General features: G+C 37.3%; 2 protein-coding genes across 5 annotated transcripts in view; one reads left to right on the top strand and one right to left on the bottom strand.

Annotated features, from left to right (window-relative positions):
- GPR155 (G protein-coupled receptor 155) overlaps window positions 1–8,882 on the top strand; it is a 41,739-nt gene extending 32,857 nt beyond the window's left edge. For all 4 annotated transcript variants that reach the window (XM_085585084.1, XM_085585083.1, XM_077785057.2 and 1 more), the window contains 5 exons: window positions 1,294–1,427; window positions 2,935–3,030; window positions 3,898–3,962; window positions 4,667–4,804; window positions 6,882–8,882. In XM_085585084.1, the coding sequence (XP_085441210.1) occupies window positions 1,294–1,427; window positions 2,935–3,030; window positions 3,898–3,962; window positions 4,667–4,804; window positions 6,882–7,086 (638 nt within the window). In that variant the 3' untranslated portion in view covers window positions 7,087–8,882. The remainder of the gene's footprint in view (window positions 1–1,293; window positions 1,428–2,934; window positions 3,031–3,897; window positions 3,963–4,666; window positions 4,805–6,881) is intronic.
- A 2,710-nt stretch (window positions 8,883–11,592) lies between these two features.
- SCRN3 (secernin 3) lies at window positions 11,593–18,860 on the bottom strand. Its single transcript, XM_021552439.3, has 7 exons — window positions 18,598–18,860; window positions 18,286–18,467; window positions 17,335–17,534; window positions 16,431–16,643; window positions 13,758–13,920; window positions 13,222–13,402; window positions 11,593–12,496 (listed from the first exon to the last, which is right to left on the bottom strand). The coding sequence occupies exons 1-7, from the start codon at window positions 18,763–18,765 to the stop codon at window positions 12,341–12,343; spliced, it is 1,263 nt and encodes a 420-aa protein (XP_021408114.2). The 5' UTR covers window positions 18,766–18,860; the 3' UTR covers window positions 11,593–12,340.
- Between the last annotated feature and the right edge of the window lie 5 nt (window positions 18,861–18,865).

The raw sequence follows: 18,865 nt of genomic DNA, 5'->3' as shown, positions 1-18,865 counted from the left end.
AGGTTTTGAACACTAAATAAGATCTAGAGGAGCAAGTGTGTATTGCAAATTAGATTAAATTTCCATGCTGCTGTTTACTATTTATGTCTAGAGAAGAGAGATGGAGAAAATTGACTAAGATGGCCTTAGGAGTCACTAAAATAGAAAAAGATGGATTGAACTGATTGTTCAACACCTGTCTGAAAACTTCATGCCCAGTGCATTCTCACTGTGCATCACTGTCAGTAATCAAAGCTAGCTGCCAGTACAACTTGACTCTTTTCTGGGTTTTTTCTTGTTTTCATGCATTCTTAACAGGATGATCATACCCTTATGCTTTGTTTGCATGTAACATAAATTTCAGTAAATCTAAATATTTCGCAATGAAGCGTACTTCAGTTATGTCTCACAAAATGCTCTTTTTCTACCAATTGCCAACTATTTTATCGATTTAGTAGTTCAGGCAAGCACCGTAAGAATGTCTTCAAGAATAGAGGAAGGCAAATCTAATTTTCTTATCCTAAAAGATAAGGTAGAAAATACCTTATGATTGAGTGGAAATTATTTCAGCCTCCTGAGTGAACACTTCAAAACTATAAATCAGTAAAAGCAAATTGTAATGCATATACTTGTGTAACTTTGGCTGCAATAATTACTAATTCTTCTACTATCTCACTGAACTGCTTCGAGTCATCTGGTACAAATTCTTACGTATGGCCTTGGCAGGAAGTTTTTCACTGCCATCTAGAGGAAGATACTCAGAACTTCTTAGAACTCTGTAGCTGGAAGAAAGCATCCATTCTCTCTGTGTTTGACTCTTTTCATTGGTACAATTATGATCGTGTTAAAAATACAGTTACAGGCCTGAAATAAATAGGGTTGTCTGTCGGATGTAGAGATAAACAACACTGAGATGCAGAGTAAAAACATTAGAGCTGACAGTATATTTGATTTTTTTTCAGAAATAAATTAAAATTTAAAAACTGTTCAGAGAAATATTTTTTTCATTATTTTAATTAATTCTAATAGTGCTTTCTCAATGTTAACCACACATTTAGTTTGAATTAAATCTTTGAAAGAAAAATTCTGTTGGAAAAACCTTTTTCATTTTACGAGCACATGTAAACTTCAACTGTTTCATTTGAGAGTAGATGTCTGAGCAGGTTCTTGTCACAGCCTATATTAAATTTTTTGCGTGTCACTTCAGTAAAGATACTTAACAAGCTAATTTGACTCAGCAAGTTACATTAGCAAGTTTGTTCATGGAGTTCTCAGGATAGAAGCCTAATGAAAAATTTTTGATTTGTTTTTCAGTGGATCAATGTATGAGTCACTGCAGTGCTCAAACATGTGTGTTGGCTCAGGAAGAACAGATTCTACAGACTGGAGACAAACAGCTGGCCAGACATGTGCTGCTGTGCTTGCTTCTTATTGTTGGCCTATTTGCTGTAAATATTTTTTCTCCTCATGTTAACTCATTGAGGTAGAATGATTTTTAGGAAAGCTATGTAGACAATCCAGTAAAAATCTTCCAGTTGCTTCAGTAACAATTCATTAAATAAAACAGAGGCTATATTTTGGTTTCTTACTTGGAAGAGGGATGTCATAAAATTAATTTTTCTGTGCCACATCATAAGTTAAACACAAGTTAAGATTGATGATAGTGAACAAGATACCAGAGAACCCTAAAGGGAAAAAAATGAAGTTACAGAACTATATCATTCATCACTACTGCCCCTCTTCTCAGTTTTCTCAAGAGTTGGTCTTCTTCTCTTGACAATTATCAGTTAATAATATAAACTGAATTCTGCTTCTGAAGGAGACTACAAAAATTGTTCTATCTGATCAGGCTTATATTGGTGTTTGAATTTCTCTGAGGTGATAAGAATAATCTTAAGATTATTTTAAATGGGAAAATACAACTCAATTTTATTGGTTTTAGTGGTGTTTGGAGCAACAAACAAGTTACTAAGGTAGTGTTAATTCATCATTACTGACTCCAAGATGTGTTGGTTGTTGCTCCTATGTACAAATACCACAAAGTGTGAAATACCAGAATGTAATGCATTGGGATATAATTTTAATTTTTAACTGTGACAAAGGCAAGAAACTGCTCTCTGAATGTAATACTCAGTTGAGTTTCTAGTGGATGTTAGTTAGGAGAAGCATTTTTATTTGAAATGAAAATACTGTGGCACAAATATGTAATACTACAAAGCAGGAGAGTATGGCACAACAATGTGGGTTAATAGCTACTGCTGTTGCTTTTCAGGTTCTGTTAAATTACAAAATGAAATATTTCCCTCTCAAATTTCCTGTATCAAGTATTCTATGCTAGTATTTTTTTTACATCTTTTATATTTAACAAGTACCCCAACTGTTAGCCTATATTTTAGCTGTTTCTGAATGATTATGTAGATACTATGAAGTAAGATCAGTCACTTTAAAGAATTAGCCTTTACACCCAAATGGGTTAACTTTGGAGGTTTCCTCCTTCTATCAGGCATCTCAAATAGCTGAAGTGGTATGTGCTTCACCTTAACATAATCCTAACTCTGCAAAGAAATATGTAGAAAGCACTGGCCTCAGCCTAGCAGCCTTAAAACAAACACTGCAAATCTGTCTGGGCTCATATTGTCTGTGTTATGTTGAAAACCTAAGTATGCTTGAGGCAAGTTACTTACATAAACATATAAAGAGCTCTTACACTGCTATGTTTTGCATTATTATGTTTAAAAGAGCCAAGGTTCCCCCTCCTACCAAGCTATTAAGCCTAACTGAGATGATGTTTTAAGGTGTTTATTCCTCTTACTTGTCTTTATCTGAATAATTTTTTAAATAGAGACCATGAACATGGGTGCAAGAATTATTAGCATGTGAGGAGTAGAAAGGTTTTGATTTTTAACAGTCAGGTTATGTTTGTGGGTTTTGTTGTTTTTTCTGTTTTCTTTGCAGAATCTCTCCAGTTGCTTGTGGTGGCTGTTCAACCAAGAGCCTGGAAGGTTGTATGTGGAATTGCAGTTCTTCTGTGCTGTGTTTAATTTTGGTCAGGTACTTACCAGTGTCTGTTCTGAAAATGACCATGTTAGTGGGTGTCACAGCAGCTAATGCACATCTTCTAGGACCATGAACACTTTCAAAAGTGCAAAAGACAACTTAATGCCAAATGCTCATGGAAACTGATTAGGAATTTAGCCTTATTTGTACCAAAGCTTCACTGGTGTCTCTTTCTGTGGAGTTACATCAGTAGCAAGGCAGCTCCATGGATGCTTTCTCTGTAAGGTTTAAGTTACTATCTCTGGTTTCAGTGACAGCACCATAGTGAAGAGCTGAAGATGGATGCTGGTTCTGGCTGCACCTGCCTGTTTCAGTGCACCTGACACAAGGCAGCTTTGTCAGCCATGAAGGTGAAAGCCAGGCAGTGTTAATACACACACTAGAGGAACATTTTACACATCCGTGGCACATGTGCCTACAGGAAGCACTGCAGTATCAAGTAATGATAGTTTTATATAAAAGCTGCACAGAAAAATTAATTAAGTAGAAAGCATTCTAGCACTCAAGTTACAGTAAAGTCTGTTCTTTCCTTGGCATTAAGAAATACAGATTTACATATAGCAAAATACCTGGCTATGTAAGGTTGCCAGTTATCCCAAAGTTGCATGTCACAGCATTATTTTTACTGAACTATTTCTTGAAAGGTTTTATATGATGGACTGTTAGGTATTGATATGTCTTTTTAAGGTCCAAATGAAAAATCAAAGCAGAAACAAAATGCATATTGAATGATATTTAGAGGAGAGGGATAATTTCCATGTATACATGAAATGTATTTGGCACTGAATTTTTAATTTCTGTTCTATAAAAGCCAAAGCTTTTGCTTCATGTTGCTTTTTCTGTATTTTTTTTTCTCTCCAGGGCTTCATTTGCTTTGGTATTTTTGGCTTAGATAAGCATTTAATCATTCTGCCATTCAAGCGAAGGTAAATAGAATCTTTGCATTTACACATATAAACCTAATAATACTAATAATTGTTTTTGAAGGGTGTTTTTAGTGCTATAGTATTTGGTTTCCTGTTTAGTTAATCTTCCAAACTTCTTTTCTCTCCCACTTGTAGAGAGGTAATTGCAGTTCACTGAGTGTGAGGTTGTTCTGCTAATGACACTTTCAAAGACATAAGTCCTGCAGGCTCCCTAGAGGTGAAATTTTGCCAAATGAAGGATCATCAGAAATTATTTCAGCTGATAAAATAAAACTTAGGTCTGGATGCTGAATCATAATGTATCACTACTATTTTAAAAGTGCTGTGTTCATAACCCCATGCCAGTACTTTGTGTGGCTGTTTCCTTCCACAGTGGGAGGAGTGAGTTGCACAAAGCTGCCTTTACCGTAGAGCTAACTGGCTGCCCTGTGAATCCAGCAGCAACAGCTGGCTCCCAGCTACTCTCTGACTTTCCTTCTGCCCAAGTCTAGAATAACACCTCTGTGTTCAAAAGCCATACAAATATATTAGGAAGATTATATGTAAAGTATTAGACACAAAAAGAAGTTCTGATAAGCTTCCTGGGAGGTCCATCCTATTATTTGCAGTTTCAAAAAAAAATACTCCTGCTTGATTTGCTATATTGATTTTTTCTTTTTCTTTTTCTTTTTTTTTTTTTTTTTTTGTGTGTGTGTGTTTTGTAGACTTGAGATTTTCTGGGGTGGAAGAGAAGCAGCAGGGCATACAGATGCCACTGTACCTGAGGAAATCAGGATGACCTGTCAACAGTTTGTTCGTTATCATAGAGATCACTGTGTCAAAAGTATTGTCAAAGGTAGAAGGTAAGGTTCTTCCCTGCACATACAAACTGTCACAAAGCACATAGCTCATCTTTTGAAAACAATGAAATGCAGTTAATTTTGTAGGTCATTCCTGTTGTGTATATTCATTCAAAACTTAAGATAAGGATTAAAAATTTAACTGTAATAGAAATGTTTCTAGCCTCATATTGAAACATTGAGGCACAAGTTATCAAATTATCCCACCTAGGTTTTAAATAAATTATTAAAGGTTTTATATCATTAAGGGGTTTCTCCAGGTTTTTCATTTAACTAGAGCTCAGAGCACAAAATCTTTCTTAAAAAATGTATATGATAACACCTGTAGAATTGTATGGAGACCCTTTGTTTGTTTTGTTTGTAGAGTAAGACACTGTCTGTATTTGTAAATAAATGTTTACTGATATGTAGCTTTTACAGGAGGCAAAACTGTTGCAACTGATTTTAGTGGGTCCTCAGAGGCTGCTCAATGTGTGAGATTGTAGTGGGTTTAGGACTTCAACAGCTTCCAAATTTATATAATTTCTTTACTTATACTTCTAATGCGGCCTAAACTTCACTTAATGAGACCAGTAAAGATTTCGGAGGCAAATTGTGTTACCTAAATCAAAGATTATGCCTTCAGATATATGTAGGTAGATGAGAAGAAAAAAGCTTACAGAAGCAGCAGAGACAAGAAAACTTTCTGCCTTTATTTAAGTATGTGAAATGGAGACATGAATTATTCTAACAGGACACTTTGACTATTCTTGTAATGTAAGCTTTTAAGTAGGACTAGCTTGGCAGGGTGGGGTTGTCTTTTAATGGTCAGGTAGTCCAAAACCATATTGCAAAACTGTTTTAGACAGCATAAAGATTTTGTTCAGTCTGTTCAGAAGTCCGTAATGTTCCATAAGAAAGATGTATCAGAAAATGTCAGTTGTGAAGTAGAACAGGTTTTACAGCTGTTTGTCCTGTGCCTCTGCTGCTATTGTGGTTTCTTGGGCTTAGGGCTGTTCATTTAGTTGTACTTTGTGGTTTATTAAGCATATCCACCTGAGAATACATGAAATGATGACATTTGTTGCCTTATTGTTGCAATACTATGCTTATGCAGAGCTTGGTTTACGTCTTATTTCTCCTAATGAATTAAAACAATGCATTTATCTTATAATTTTATCTTGTCAATTTAAATATTCATCTAACTTGATCCTATCCTCTTTGATTAAAAGGTGCTGTAACTGAAACGTTGTAACCATGGATTTTAATTTTTTCATTTTTACATCTGCTAATAGATGTTAACTCTTGCTCTGTGTTACTGCTACTTTTAACTTAAAAAAAATAGGGACAAAAATGCTGTATTTTAGCTCTTAATTACCTTTAGAAACCTGTACTTAGGATCCACATAATAGATTTTAGATAACCAGAAATGTTCATTGCTGCAGGTAAATTTTTGCACGGTATGTCTGCTGACACTAGGCAGATGATAGTATCATTTCCTCATAAATATGTTAAAAAAATATACTTGTTTTAAAGGTTTTGTTTATTCTTAGTACTGCATGTGTGATCAATGTTTATACAGGATATGCAAGTTATAAATGGGCTTTGTTTACAATATGTGTAAGCAGTTAGTGTCTGTTTGAAAGCATTCAGAAATTATAAAAATAATTAAAATTCAAACAGAATCCCTGTTGATGGGGTCAGGTTGCTCTCAGATCAGATATTTTGTTGCAGAAAGGGTCATGATAAGAAGTACATGGGAAGTAAGTATCCAAGAAATAGAATTACATTGTGTCATTACATTTGTGTGAGGGAAAACGCTACTGATGTCCGCTGAATTTTATTTGCAATTTGAATTTTATTTAGAAGCCTAAACCAACTTTGTATGTCAATATTGCTTCTCATTGAAATGTCTATAGGAAAAGGTAGTGAACACTGGCATGTCCCAAATATACAAAACTTGCAAATTCTTTTCTAACACTCTCTTAACTATCACGATGTCTTTCCTTGTTTCCTGCTATTTTTCCTTGCCTTTCCCCATCGTGCAGTGGTGATACCAGATTTACAGAACATGTGGGTGAATCATTCCTTTGACATACAGGTGTGGTGCAAAGATCTCCACTGGCATCTTCTTTGGCTGTGACCTGGTGAACTGGCTCATGCAAGTCGGCCTTGCCTCTGACCGCGGAGAAGCTGTGGTGTATGGGGACAGGCTGCTGAAGGGAGGCGTCGTGCAGCACATCACCAACGAGTTTGAGTTCCGCGACGAGTACCTGTATTACCGCTTCATTCCCAAGAGCCGCTGAGCTGGGCACGCAGGCACAGGACAGGTAGTTGGGGTGAGTCTGACCACCTCTTCTGCCTTCACCACTGAATTTGGAAGTATTTCTTTCTCAGAGCTCTGATACTGTGTTATTCTCCCTTGTAAAATCAAGAGATTTGGTTCTACTCGTGTCTATTCTGAAGAAAATGGTAGAAAATTATATTTAGCCAGCATTCCAAAGCAGAATACTACTAAACAAAACCAGATGCTCTGGATTTAGAACATTTTTTTCCATTTTGAGCAAAACAAATTTTACAAAATGGTAGGTGTCACTGTTGTATTTTAGAGGCATTATAACTGCAGTTTTAACTGATTTTACTGATGCCACAATGAGGAAAAAAACCCCCATGAAAGGTATTTTTCATGTTGCTGGATGTTCTCCATATTAGTGTGATGAAGTATTGATGCCCGTTGACAGTCAGGCTTCCCCCTGACTTCACAGAAGTAGGATTTCTTCTGTCATACCTCAGCTTTTACTACTCTGCTCTTGTCTGATACCAGGAACTTTTATTAGCTGCTTACACCTGAGATCAGGTGGGTTTTTTCTCCCTTAAAGATAAAATACTCCAATTAAAATGATAGAATTGCTGTGACAGTGTTTGCAATATGAGGGAATTGGAGCTGGGCAAGTACTGAGTGGAATAAGTAATGGTTTTGTACAAATCTACCAAATCTTAAAACCATAGAAATATTTAGCATTCTCCCAAAATAGGAAATTATATAGTGGAATAAACAATTTGTTCTGAAACTGCCTTATGGTGGTAGTGACAGCTTTATCAAGAGCAGATATTTATATTCTGAAATTAGCCATTACAGTTTAAAATAGAAGTGCCAGCCTCAAGTAAAGATTTTATGGAAGCCATGGGTACATGTGCAAGTCAAGACAAAATTCTTTTTCAAATCATAAAACTTTTAGAATTATATTAATGACTTTTAAATCTAATATATAAAGAATCCTAAATGAACATCCAGATTAGGGTTTAGAGTAGCTAAATACCCTAAAGTTTAGTTGATTGCCTAACACAGGTTTCTAATAAACCTCAGGTATCCTCCTGCTAGTTACTTTAGTGTCACTCAGATTCCTGTGCACTAAGGGCAGAATCTGAGGACCTGTGTGTCTTCTGCAATATTTTGAAAAGGCTACAGACAGAGTATTGTATCTATAGCTTTTATGCTGTCATTTTAAAACTGCAAGAACAGCATTGAAATATCTATATAAAAATTTTATGTAGTGAGGGAAAGGAATCTGGGTATTAAAAATTATTTGCTCAAGCATATGAATAATTCTTTTCATCCTTTTTTTAAAAAAGTCTTTCCCTTCTTTTTTCCCTTTTTTTTAAACTACACAGATTTCTATTACAGCTACTTTTGCATCTATTTTGTATTAAGAAATAAAAGTGATTTTAGCAGCATAAGCTACTATTCAACAAGCAGTTGTTTTATGGTTGCTATAATTCCCCACAAGATTCTTAAATTGAAAACATAATTCGTTTTACTGTCAGTCTGATTGCAGTGTGAACAGAAACATAACATCCTTCTGCTTATGTATGCCGTACAACCTGGTATATTTTAATGTTTTCCATCAACAATATAATTGATGTTTTTATCAGGCTGTGGCCACAAAAGAAAATGTTTGTGTATTTCCATTATGAATGTTGAAGACAGCTGCATCAAATATTTTGGAATAATCAGATATATGTGACTTAAGAGCAGAAATTGCAAGTATGTCTGGCTTCTAAATATTGCAACTTGTCAATAAATCTGTTACTTGATTTCAGAGTTCTGAGCTGTGATGTGGTGTGTGAGAGGGTTATGTGCGCGTGTCAAGGTTTACCGCAAATGTGTTTTTCTGAGAGATTTGTTCACGTGGCTCTTGGGTTTCAATCCTGGTATTTCTTAAATCCATCCTTGATCCTTTACAAGTAGACAGAGCACTTCTTAATGGGTGTCCACCCAAAGATACCTCCATACTAGAAGTGTGTCACATTTTCATCTACTTACCAAACACAATTTTTTAAATTATTTTTTCAAACATTCAAGAATTTGATCTTAGGGCAGTTTTACAGTTCTGTTTATAGTCATTGTTCATGCACTCTTGTCTTTCTCATTTTCATCATAAAAGTCCTGCTTCCCTTTTTGTAATGGCTCTGCTTTCCCCTGGATTTGAACACAACATATCTGTTTTAAATAAGAAACTGCTCAAAATTTCTGTGTGGAAAAGGCTCTCTGATACAAATCTAATGCAGAGATCACCTTTGATTATCAACCAACACCAAATTAGATTTACTGCTACAACATTGTGACTGCTGATATCATACCCATTAGTCTGATGAGTCTGTGATGATTAATAAATAAAGAACTTAGGAATGAAATACAGGATATAATGTTTTGTTTCTAAATCACTGGGTACTTCTGGAAGCCGATAATAGACATTGAATTGTTTTAGAAAGTTAAGTAACTCTTTTATCTGGAAAATACTTGCTTCCACCAAGGAGCAGTGGCAAGTTTTGAATGGTTGACAAGCTGATGTTCTGTCAATAGTTGATATAGTGTTATGTGGATTCCTGGTAGTTAGAAACAGCTTTGCTTTAAAGAAGTGGTCACTGGTGCCCTGACTTCCTTTATTTTGAAGGTAGATTAATCTCTTGGAAGCTAAGTTCCATGAAGACAAGTCTAGAGGAATGTCCAGTGAAAAACTGGATCTTTTTTCTAGGACTAATCTCAAAATAATTGTCATAATGAACAGGGGTGGATGTAATACTTAGTTTTCTAGTACGAAATTTTAGAACTTTTTTATTTCAATAATGATCCTTCATAAAGCTCTAGACCTTTTAAAGATACATTCCTAAGTGAAAACCCATGAGAAGATTGCCCTCTAGGGGACATTCTAATTCTTAATTTGTTTTTTTTTATATATATATAAGGTTGTGGAAGGGAGGATTATTTGTTTCTCCTGATCTCATCTTTATTTTCTGTTTTTACACTGCATGTCTTCTAGGAGAACGAAATCCCAAGGAAAAAGGTACTGAAATCTCCTGTACTCTGTTGGCCACCACTTTAACTGTCTCCACACATTACATAGTTTTTGCTTTGTATCCTGTAGACCAGCAAGAAGCAACACATAACAAATAAAAAAGAGGCACAGTTGGACTGTATCTGCCCGCATTAGGACTGGACCAATGTGCTTAACCTCTTCACTGCCACCCCATGATTAAGTGGCCAAGAAGTTTGCTTAAAGGCCTGCTCCAGCTTCACTACTGTTCTTCCTGTATAGCTTCAATCTTTGCACTGTAGCATAAAACTGTTTCACTTGGTTTGCTATACTGCCTGAAAACTTGATTCATACCTTGGTTTCCAGCACACTTTCACCTGGCATTTACTGATGCTTTGAAGCTATCAGTGTAGAACAGCTCATGATCAAAAATAGGAAAATATACATAATTGTTAGATATGGACATCACATAAGGAAAACAGATAAATACAGGAAATTTTTATTAAATCTATCTTCCAGTTATCAAACTGGACTATTGAACTTCTGTATTGAACCACTGTGCTACTGAACTTCTAAAAAATTTTGTCATCAACAGAGGCACAAAATGTTCAGTCAATTCAAACGTACTTTGTCTTACTGCCCGCTCCTGCTTGCTGCTGCCCCATCGTACACATTAGGTCACTAGAAATAGAAAATTCACGAGCCTTTCCTAACTCAGTAGTTTATTGCTGTGAATCTTAACACAGCATCCCAAATTCATTTCTACTCTTATTGTAGGATCAGAAAGAATAAATTCTACCAAGCTCTTATTTTTCATATTAATCCTGCCAACTTCATTGACTATCCATTCTTTATATTTAATTTTTTCTACCAGTGGGGTATTGAACAGTTTACAGAATGAGAAAACTGCATGTGAAAAATTCTCAAAGAATGATCTTTCTGTGGTTTGCTGTGTCTGTGGGGATGCAGTGTCAGGTCCCACATTGCTGTTGCAGGTCTAGTGAACCATTTCAAATTTCCTCTGAAGGTTTTTGGATGTGCTGCATTTTGAGTTCTTTTTTTTTTTTCTGTTTTTCCTTATAATTATGCTTGTTATCCTTTTTGATCATTTTGATAATTTTGATCAGAATCTTCTTTAGTTTGGCCCCTGGCACAGATAATAAAAGTGGTATCATATATTTATCATTGCTTTTAAACAGGATCAGGAAGAGTTGAGTTCAGGGCAGAAAGCTTGATTAAATTAAGCTTGATTAAATTAAGTCCATAGTCTATTAACTCTGGCAAAAAAAGTCATGGTTTAAAAGGCTTTATATAAAGTGAAGAAAGAAATTAAAAAGTACTTTTTAAGTTTCCTGCTGAGTACATGTGTGTACTTGTGTAGCCCAACCTCTTCCTTTCTAGTAGCCCAATTTTAAAAAGTAACAATTCAAGAAACATTTTAGAACTCCCCCATAATGTTATAAAGTGCATGGCAAAATTAATTTGACAATAATCATGTTGTATATAAATAAGTTTATTTTTCACTATCAGGGTGGGAAAAGTAGACAGGGAAGTGAAATCTACAGGGACCTTACAGGATGTTTGCATTGCTGAATTCCATGTAATAAGATTTCACAATCACTCACAGCAAGATATTATTATTGTAACTTTGATTTGTTTTTAATACACCTTGAACTCTTAGCCTCATTTTACATTGAAGGAAAAGAAGGTTCGTATAGGAAATGTTATCTTAGAAGGGTTTTACCAAACAACTGAGTATCAATCTTCCTTGGTTTGTGCGTCACTTTTTTTTTCTTCGGGGTTCATCATAGCTTCTACGTTTTAGAAATTCTTCAGCATGGCCATTTTAACTCAGGTAGTCTAAAATTCTGCTACAATTCTCCTGACTATAAAAGCTACATGTGTGTAGGCTAGAACTGGGTTCTCCAGAGCTGAATTAGTGTTCTTCATTCAGAGATGGGCTGTTCACTAATTTGGTCAAGCTATTGCATTCTAATTGCATCTGTTTGTTGGCAAAATCAATCTCTGCTGACAGCTTTGTGCCATGTACAATGCCACTGCCTGGCTCTTAGAAACCTTTCCAGCATTTTTCTTATATTCAAAAGCCATTTGTCCTGAATATGAATCTGCATCTTTAAAACTGTCCATGCTATGTGATATACTGAAAACAGGATGTTCATCTATATAGCCTCTTTGTTAGAAAACCCAATTATAATCCAAATTTTACCACATTCACATAATATTCTTAGCCATATATTTTGAGTTCTTCTTCTACACACTGTGAAAAAAGATTAACTACTTGTTTAGTATCAAGGCATCCATTTTGCAGGATTGATTCCATTTGACTTATCTTCTGTTTCTCCAACTCCTGTATCTCTTTGAGCATTTCTTTACCTTTGTCCTACAAAAAGAAACATTTATTTCACTAAGAACAATACAGAGCGTGTAGTAATCACACTAACAAAATTCTGTTCTACTCTCCTTATTTAATCTTTTAAGAGTTTCTAGGGTACCCATTTATGTTGGTAGAAATCAGTATAATGACAGGGTTTCTTAGATATCTTTCCTAATACCTAGCACTCACTTCATCTTCCTTATCTGATAGATTGAAGAAATATTAAAGCTCCTTTAGGTATTAGTTACCAAAACTTCAGTGGGCATATGACTTACTTTCAGACATATCTGAAAATAGGATTTTACTGCTAAAAATAAGCAGCTACCTCCCTGCTTCATGTCTGTGTTCAGCTGTCTTTGTCACCTTGTTTCCTTTCCTGTCCATACCAAGCAATGGTCAAAGGCAAGCTCCCCTTTCCACCTGAGACCAGGGGCCTGAACAGCTGTAAGAACTCGAGGCAGGAGCTGTGTATTTGCCTGGGGCTGCTCGAGCATTTCCCATTATCTGACAGGTGTGGGAGTCTGTGGGGGGCTGCTCTGCAAAGGAGCAGCACAGATCCTCGCCCAGGGCTCAGCCTGCCAGCGCAGCACAGTGCTGGTTACAATTCTGGGGCACTGCATTGTTCTTTGCAATCCATCAAGGGGCATTAACTGGTATCACATTAACAAAATGTGAGCAAGGACCTTATATAAAGCACCTGCTTGCATTGAAATCTAATTTAATCAACATACCTTGTTAGTTTCCATAACTACAGCAGCACTTTCATGTTTTTTATAGAGCTCATGTCTTCGATCTGGCTTACTCTGAAAACGTGGTTGCTTCTTAACTGGATCATCATGACCAAATGTAGGGGATGTAGTTTTTAATAACTGAGTAACACCGGGCACAAAAATGAAAGGCTTGAATACAGATCTAGAAAGAAAAAATAGAATAGAGATCCTTTACTGACACTGTTTTTTTTAAATTGTTGAATCAGTAAATTGCTGTATTTTTTCCCATTCTTCTAGTTGCTTCTTTTAAGAAGAAAGTATTAAAAAAACCATCTAATGGTGTTGAAGTCATTGTCACAGCAGTGTTCCATTAAGTAGGTTGGTAGATACCATTAATATCCGTAATGTTTTATGTTCCTCTTACATTCTGATTGTGCTTTTTCAGGAGGAAAAAAGAAACCAACCCAAAGCAAAAATAAATATAACTGGGCAAACTGCAATGGTCTTTCATTTAGATATTTACAATTTTTTATCCAGTTTACTTGCTGTTACATCACCTGGCAGGATCTGGAGTTCCAGTAAAGAAGTGAATACAGGGTAGATTAGGCTGCTGAGGCAGCACAGACACCATGCTGCCAGTTGTCATAAATCCACCCTCCATGTTAATGCCACTCTCTTTGTCACGAAGAATTTCCATCATTATTTCAGAAGTGATAGATCCTGTTCAAGATACAATTATTTAGCCACAGAGCTAATAGAATACCAACTGAATGACATGTTCCCTACAACTGACTGCTTTCTCTTTTAATAAGCAATGCCAGCTTTAGTTTGTCTGTGTTAGCAGGGCAAAAAAATCACCCTAATAGCAAACTTTAATATGGGACACACTTGTATTGCTTTCTCCAAAGTATTTATTTCGAAGAGATGTGATAAGAACATGCCTTAAAAAATACAAATGGTATTTCCCAGAAAGGTAAATTTCACAGGGCGAGCAAATGGTCATTCACAAAGTAACTTTTCAGATGAAAATTAGCAGCTTGGATTAAATGCTGAACTTTGATCACTCTGTGGAAGTAAGATAAATCATTATAATACTTGTTGGTATTTAAATAGTGTTAATAATACCACTATGTTGCTTTGAAGTTACAAAAATAATAACAGTCATGCATGGATTTTGTGTGAAACTTTGAAAATTAAACACTGAGACTCACTTGTTTTGGGGGGGTTTTTGTGGTGTGTGTTTTTTTTTTATTTTCATCCTTTTCAAGGAGGCACTGGAGTGGCATTACATGCTATGCTCAGAAGTCACAGTAGTGTATCTATTTGTAGAAAAGTCTTTATCAGCAAGCTGTGTGAGGTTTATTGCCAAGTATCTTTGAAAATAACTCCTGCTCAGGAGGAACAGAACCCTTTCCACCTCTGCCTGTTCAGTGATATCACTGTTGCTGTATCGTGTATGCTGAAGCTCAGATACTGGCATGGTATCACCAATCCATCCAATATCCTAACAGGCAGCTCTTGCAGGATAGTTTTCATATTTGGTGTACCAGTAGAGGGTATGCTTATGGCAGAAAACCATTAGTTCATTCACTCTTTATTTTTTATTGGAAGGTATTGTCTACCACTTTAATGTTTTAGTGTTTCCCTTACTGAGTTATAACTGGGCAAAAATTTTTTTAACTACCTTGCTGTTACCTCTTAAAATAGTTACTCTGCTGCTAAGTTACATGTCTCCAATATTATTTTTTCATACATGACCCAGGTTGCCTGTAGACAGGCATGCAGCACTACATTTCAGCAAGAAGACACACTTAAGTATTCCTACAGTTGCCTGGGAAGGTCAGTGAATTAAAGAAATCAGCAAGCTAGATGAATCAAAAAAATTAAAAGAAGCAATGGTCATTTTGTCAGCTACAGCTTTGGTAACCTGTCCAGCAGGGAAAAGGTACTGCATGTTTTACACTAGACTCTGTTATTTTGTATGCCTGGAATACATTCCCTATTTTTTGAAATATGAATACTATTTCTCTAAAAAATGGCCCTCACATAGTAGACAGCCTGGAAAAATCCCATAACTGTAATACCACTGACTGAAAAAGTAAGGAAGGGTAGATGAAGAAACCAGTGATTTTACTGATGCTGAAAACCAAATAGCTTTTAGTTAAGGCGCCTATTTAAAATAAATCTAAGCAAAGTGAACCATATGAGCCTGATAACCTGAACACCTAGTGGGAATTTAAAATGCTCAGGTAAATGCCTGAAAATGGGGATTTAGAATGAAAACACAGATACAGTCTCAGCATTGTTATAATACAAGTAAATACAGGTATTATGAAAATGCTTTCAGTATTCAGAACCTGCAATTCCCAAAATGAATGCAGAATTTACATGATCACTAGAGCAAGACAGCAATGGTAATTCACTCTAATGCACTAACTAAATGCTAAACCTGGTCTGGCAGAGTTCAGCCAAATAAATATAAGAAACAAAGGGGTGCAATGTAATCTTGATTCAGATTAATTACTTCAAATGAGCATGTGAATACAGCTACAGCAAAAACCTGCTAGATGGATGCAGTTAGAAGTGAAGTAATAGGTTCATTCATTAGGAGTCTGTAAAGTAAGTGTTTGAATTAATGACTGCTTAGAGTACAGAAAATTTTTTTGTTCTGCTCTTGGTATGTTTTAGTAGACTACACAAGTTTAGAGTAGCTATTTCAGTGAAGCTACAAAGATTTTAAAATTAATGTCAAAAAATGAATGCAAGATATGTATCTGAATGCTGTGCTGTTGCCTTACATAAATGGTACCTAACTGAAGCTGTTTATAAGGTTCTTTGTGGCTGCAAACTGCTGGGAATCTGTTTTAGCCTCTATTTTTTCTCCTTAGCAGTACAGTAATAATATGTAGCCTATCAAAATGTTTCAGAACAGGTCTTAGAGGGCATTTAGTGATATGGTCATATTGTGACCTCTTAGGGTTGTTACTGTAGTTCTGTATGTTTGATATTTGATCCTTGTTTTAATTTTTCCTTCTCAATAAATTAGCAAAAAATGGATAGAAACTTCCAAGTTAAGAGCTTCTCTTTAAGGCAAAAAATTGTTCTAGTAAGCTGTGGGTCACCAAGTCATATGAATAATTGCCTCCATCAGATGTATAATAATTTATGATTTGAATTAATGTAGCTCACTAAATATTTTGCATCTCTTGAAAAGAAAACCAAAAGGATACCTTTGTGTTTGTTTAGAAGTTTATAGCCTTCACAATATCGGCCTCCAGATGTGGTCATTCTGGCAGTATTGACATAAGAATATGTGGCAGCAAAATCAAATTCCTTTTCCCCATCCCACCAGCCATTGCTTTTGGCATATTCCTTCAATTCTGGGTGTTCTCTGTCAATCTTGGTTGTGATAGAGAGCTGATTAGAAATATTCCGTACACCTCCTGTTCATAAGAAACAGAAATAATTGTTTTAATACATTGAATGATTTGTCTTGGTATTTTGTCTTGGTATTTGCTTAGTAAAGCAAATTAGCCCTGAAGAGTTTCCTACAAGATCTTAGTACAAAATCAGTGAGTCTGGTGTTTATTTCTGGCCCTCTCTCCCCAGCTACATGTATTTTTCTGATTGAATTTTCACTGCCACTCATTACTGACTCATTTGCTTTTATTGCCAACATTGTATTTCAGGTTTTGTCTTGATGATTCCCACCTTTACATTCTTCTTATGAGACATCCAAAGATCAAGCTTGTCCTCCTAATTCCACTGGAAGAATCAGCCACTTCAGGGCCCAGTACATCAATCCTGTCCCCAAATGAAATTGTCATAGATTGCTACCATCCTTATGACCACACATACTGCTGTCATTCTCATGCTGACTTTCTTGGTGTCCTGTTTCCCAAGTGCAGGAGTGGCACTGTCTCTGGCTCTGAAAAGGCCCCTGTCACTCAGCTCCTCTGACAAACTGCCAGCTACTCCACACTCATGCCTCAGGAAGCAATGCCTGTTGTTTACAGGCACATGTATGCAGCTCAAGGTTAGTTTGATGCCCTAATGAAATGGTGAATGAAAACTGGAGAACTCCCAAGTTGTCATTGCACTTGAAATGTTTAGAACAAAGAACATCATCCATACCTTCTACTTTTTCTGCTGCCCAGTATTTTCCTGATGTCTCCAGCACCCATGCTTCCTTTCTGTCAGCTATCAGAAAACTGTTGTGGTATGTAAATACCATGGTGCTCTCCATACAGTTTCCTCCCTGTCCATATTTTTCCAGTAAATCAACTATGACACTAAGAGCCTTTTCAGCTGTGTCTGCTCTCTCAAGTCCAAGCCTAAAACAAAAGGAAAATGTTATTTTTGGAACTATGAACTCCACATAGAACTATTCAACCTGAGTATTCTAATCGACCTGGAATTATATTTCTATATGCAGCTGCCAGTTGTATAATCTGGTAAGGGAAAAACACAAACCAGGTAAAGGGGTTCTTTGAAGTGGATCCTCTATGAACCTGACATGGGGAAAAACACCAAGTGGAAATGCAGAAAAGCAGGGAGAGAGATCCTACAAAATGCTTACAAGTCCTCTGTAGGTACTGGACTGGGGGGAAACTACTAAAAGAATTGCCTGACTGCTGTAGGTTAATGGAAGTTATGCTGGCACCAGTAGTGTGGGAACATGAACTTGTTATTTACATGGAAATAGGCAGCTGAGACCAAAATTTAATATTTGTGAAAGATGGGGGAATAGGAAGGAGTACAGACTCTAGGAAAAGGCCCAGACAATAGTGCTTGAAGTCTCTCTGTGCTCTTGAAAAAGTCTTGTTTCAGTTTAGTATAAATTTTATAGAAAGAAAAACGTTTACTAAGTTCTTTGACAAATTCTGGTCTAGTGCCTGATACTTCTCATGGGCTCCTGGCAGAAATCTAGTGCTTGTGGCAAGAAATACTTACTTTTAGCCGTGGGATGTCTTATGAAAGTGAAAGTACTGTTTCCCCGTATAACTCAAACGACATGTTTCCATGTAAATTCCGAATACGGTACCATTTACCAAAAAGGAAAAAAAAAAAAAAGCTTGTGCACACCTTACGAGGTCCATGCCGAGGAGAGCTTCCCCATCGCAGACCTCTTCCTTGCCCCAGACCGCCTCGTTGCCGATGCACACGCCGTGCTCGTTGGCGCCCATCTCGGCGCCCCAGAGCCAGGAGGGGCGGCTCAGCACCACGGCGTGGGTCCTCTCCACCTGCTCGACGCTGATGTAGGTGCACTGCAAGAGGTCAGAGCACACGCGGAGTCACCGTCCCCGCTCCGCCGGCCGGAGCGCGGGCCAAGCACGGCCTGAGGGCTGAGAGCGGAGTTCGCCGGTCCCGCAGCAGCGCTCCCGCCCCGCGCCTCACCTGCAGCGCGGCGCCGGGCGGGTGCGCGGCGGCCGGGAAGTGCACGACCTCCTGCACCTCGTCCGCAGGCCGGTCCGAGTTCTTCCCGAACACCACGCGGCCCCCGGGCGCGGCGGGCGGCAGCGCCACGAAGGTGTCGCAGGAGAGGGGAGGCGGCCGGGGGAACATGCTGCGGGCCGCGGGCCGCCTGCGCTGCGCGGACAGCGGCGGCTCCGGCGCGGGCGGCGGCGGCTCCGGCGCGGGGCGGCGCCCGCGGAAGGCCCGCCCG

The sequence above is a fragment of the Lonchura striata genome, chromosome 7 (assembly GCF_050655825.1).
Source record: "Lonchura striata isolate lonStrDom1 chromosome 7, ASM5065582v1, whole genome shotgun sequence".
Lineage (NCBI taxonomy): Eukaryota > Metazoa > Chordata > Aves > Passeriformes > Estrildidae > Lonchura > Lonchura striata.
The sequence above is the reverse complement of the archived record's forward strand: the minus strand, read 5'-3'. Positions and strand labels throughout refer to the sequence as shown.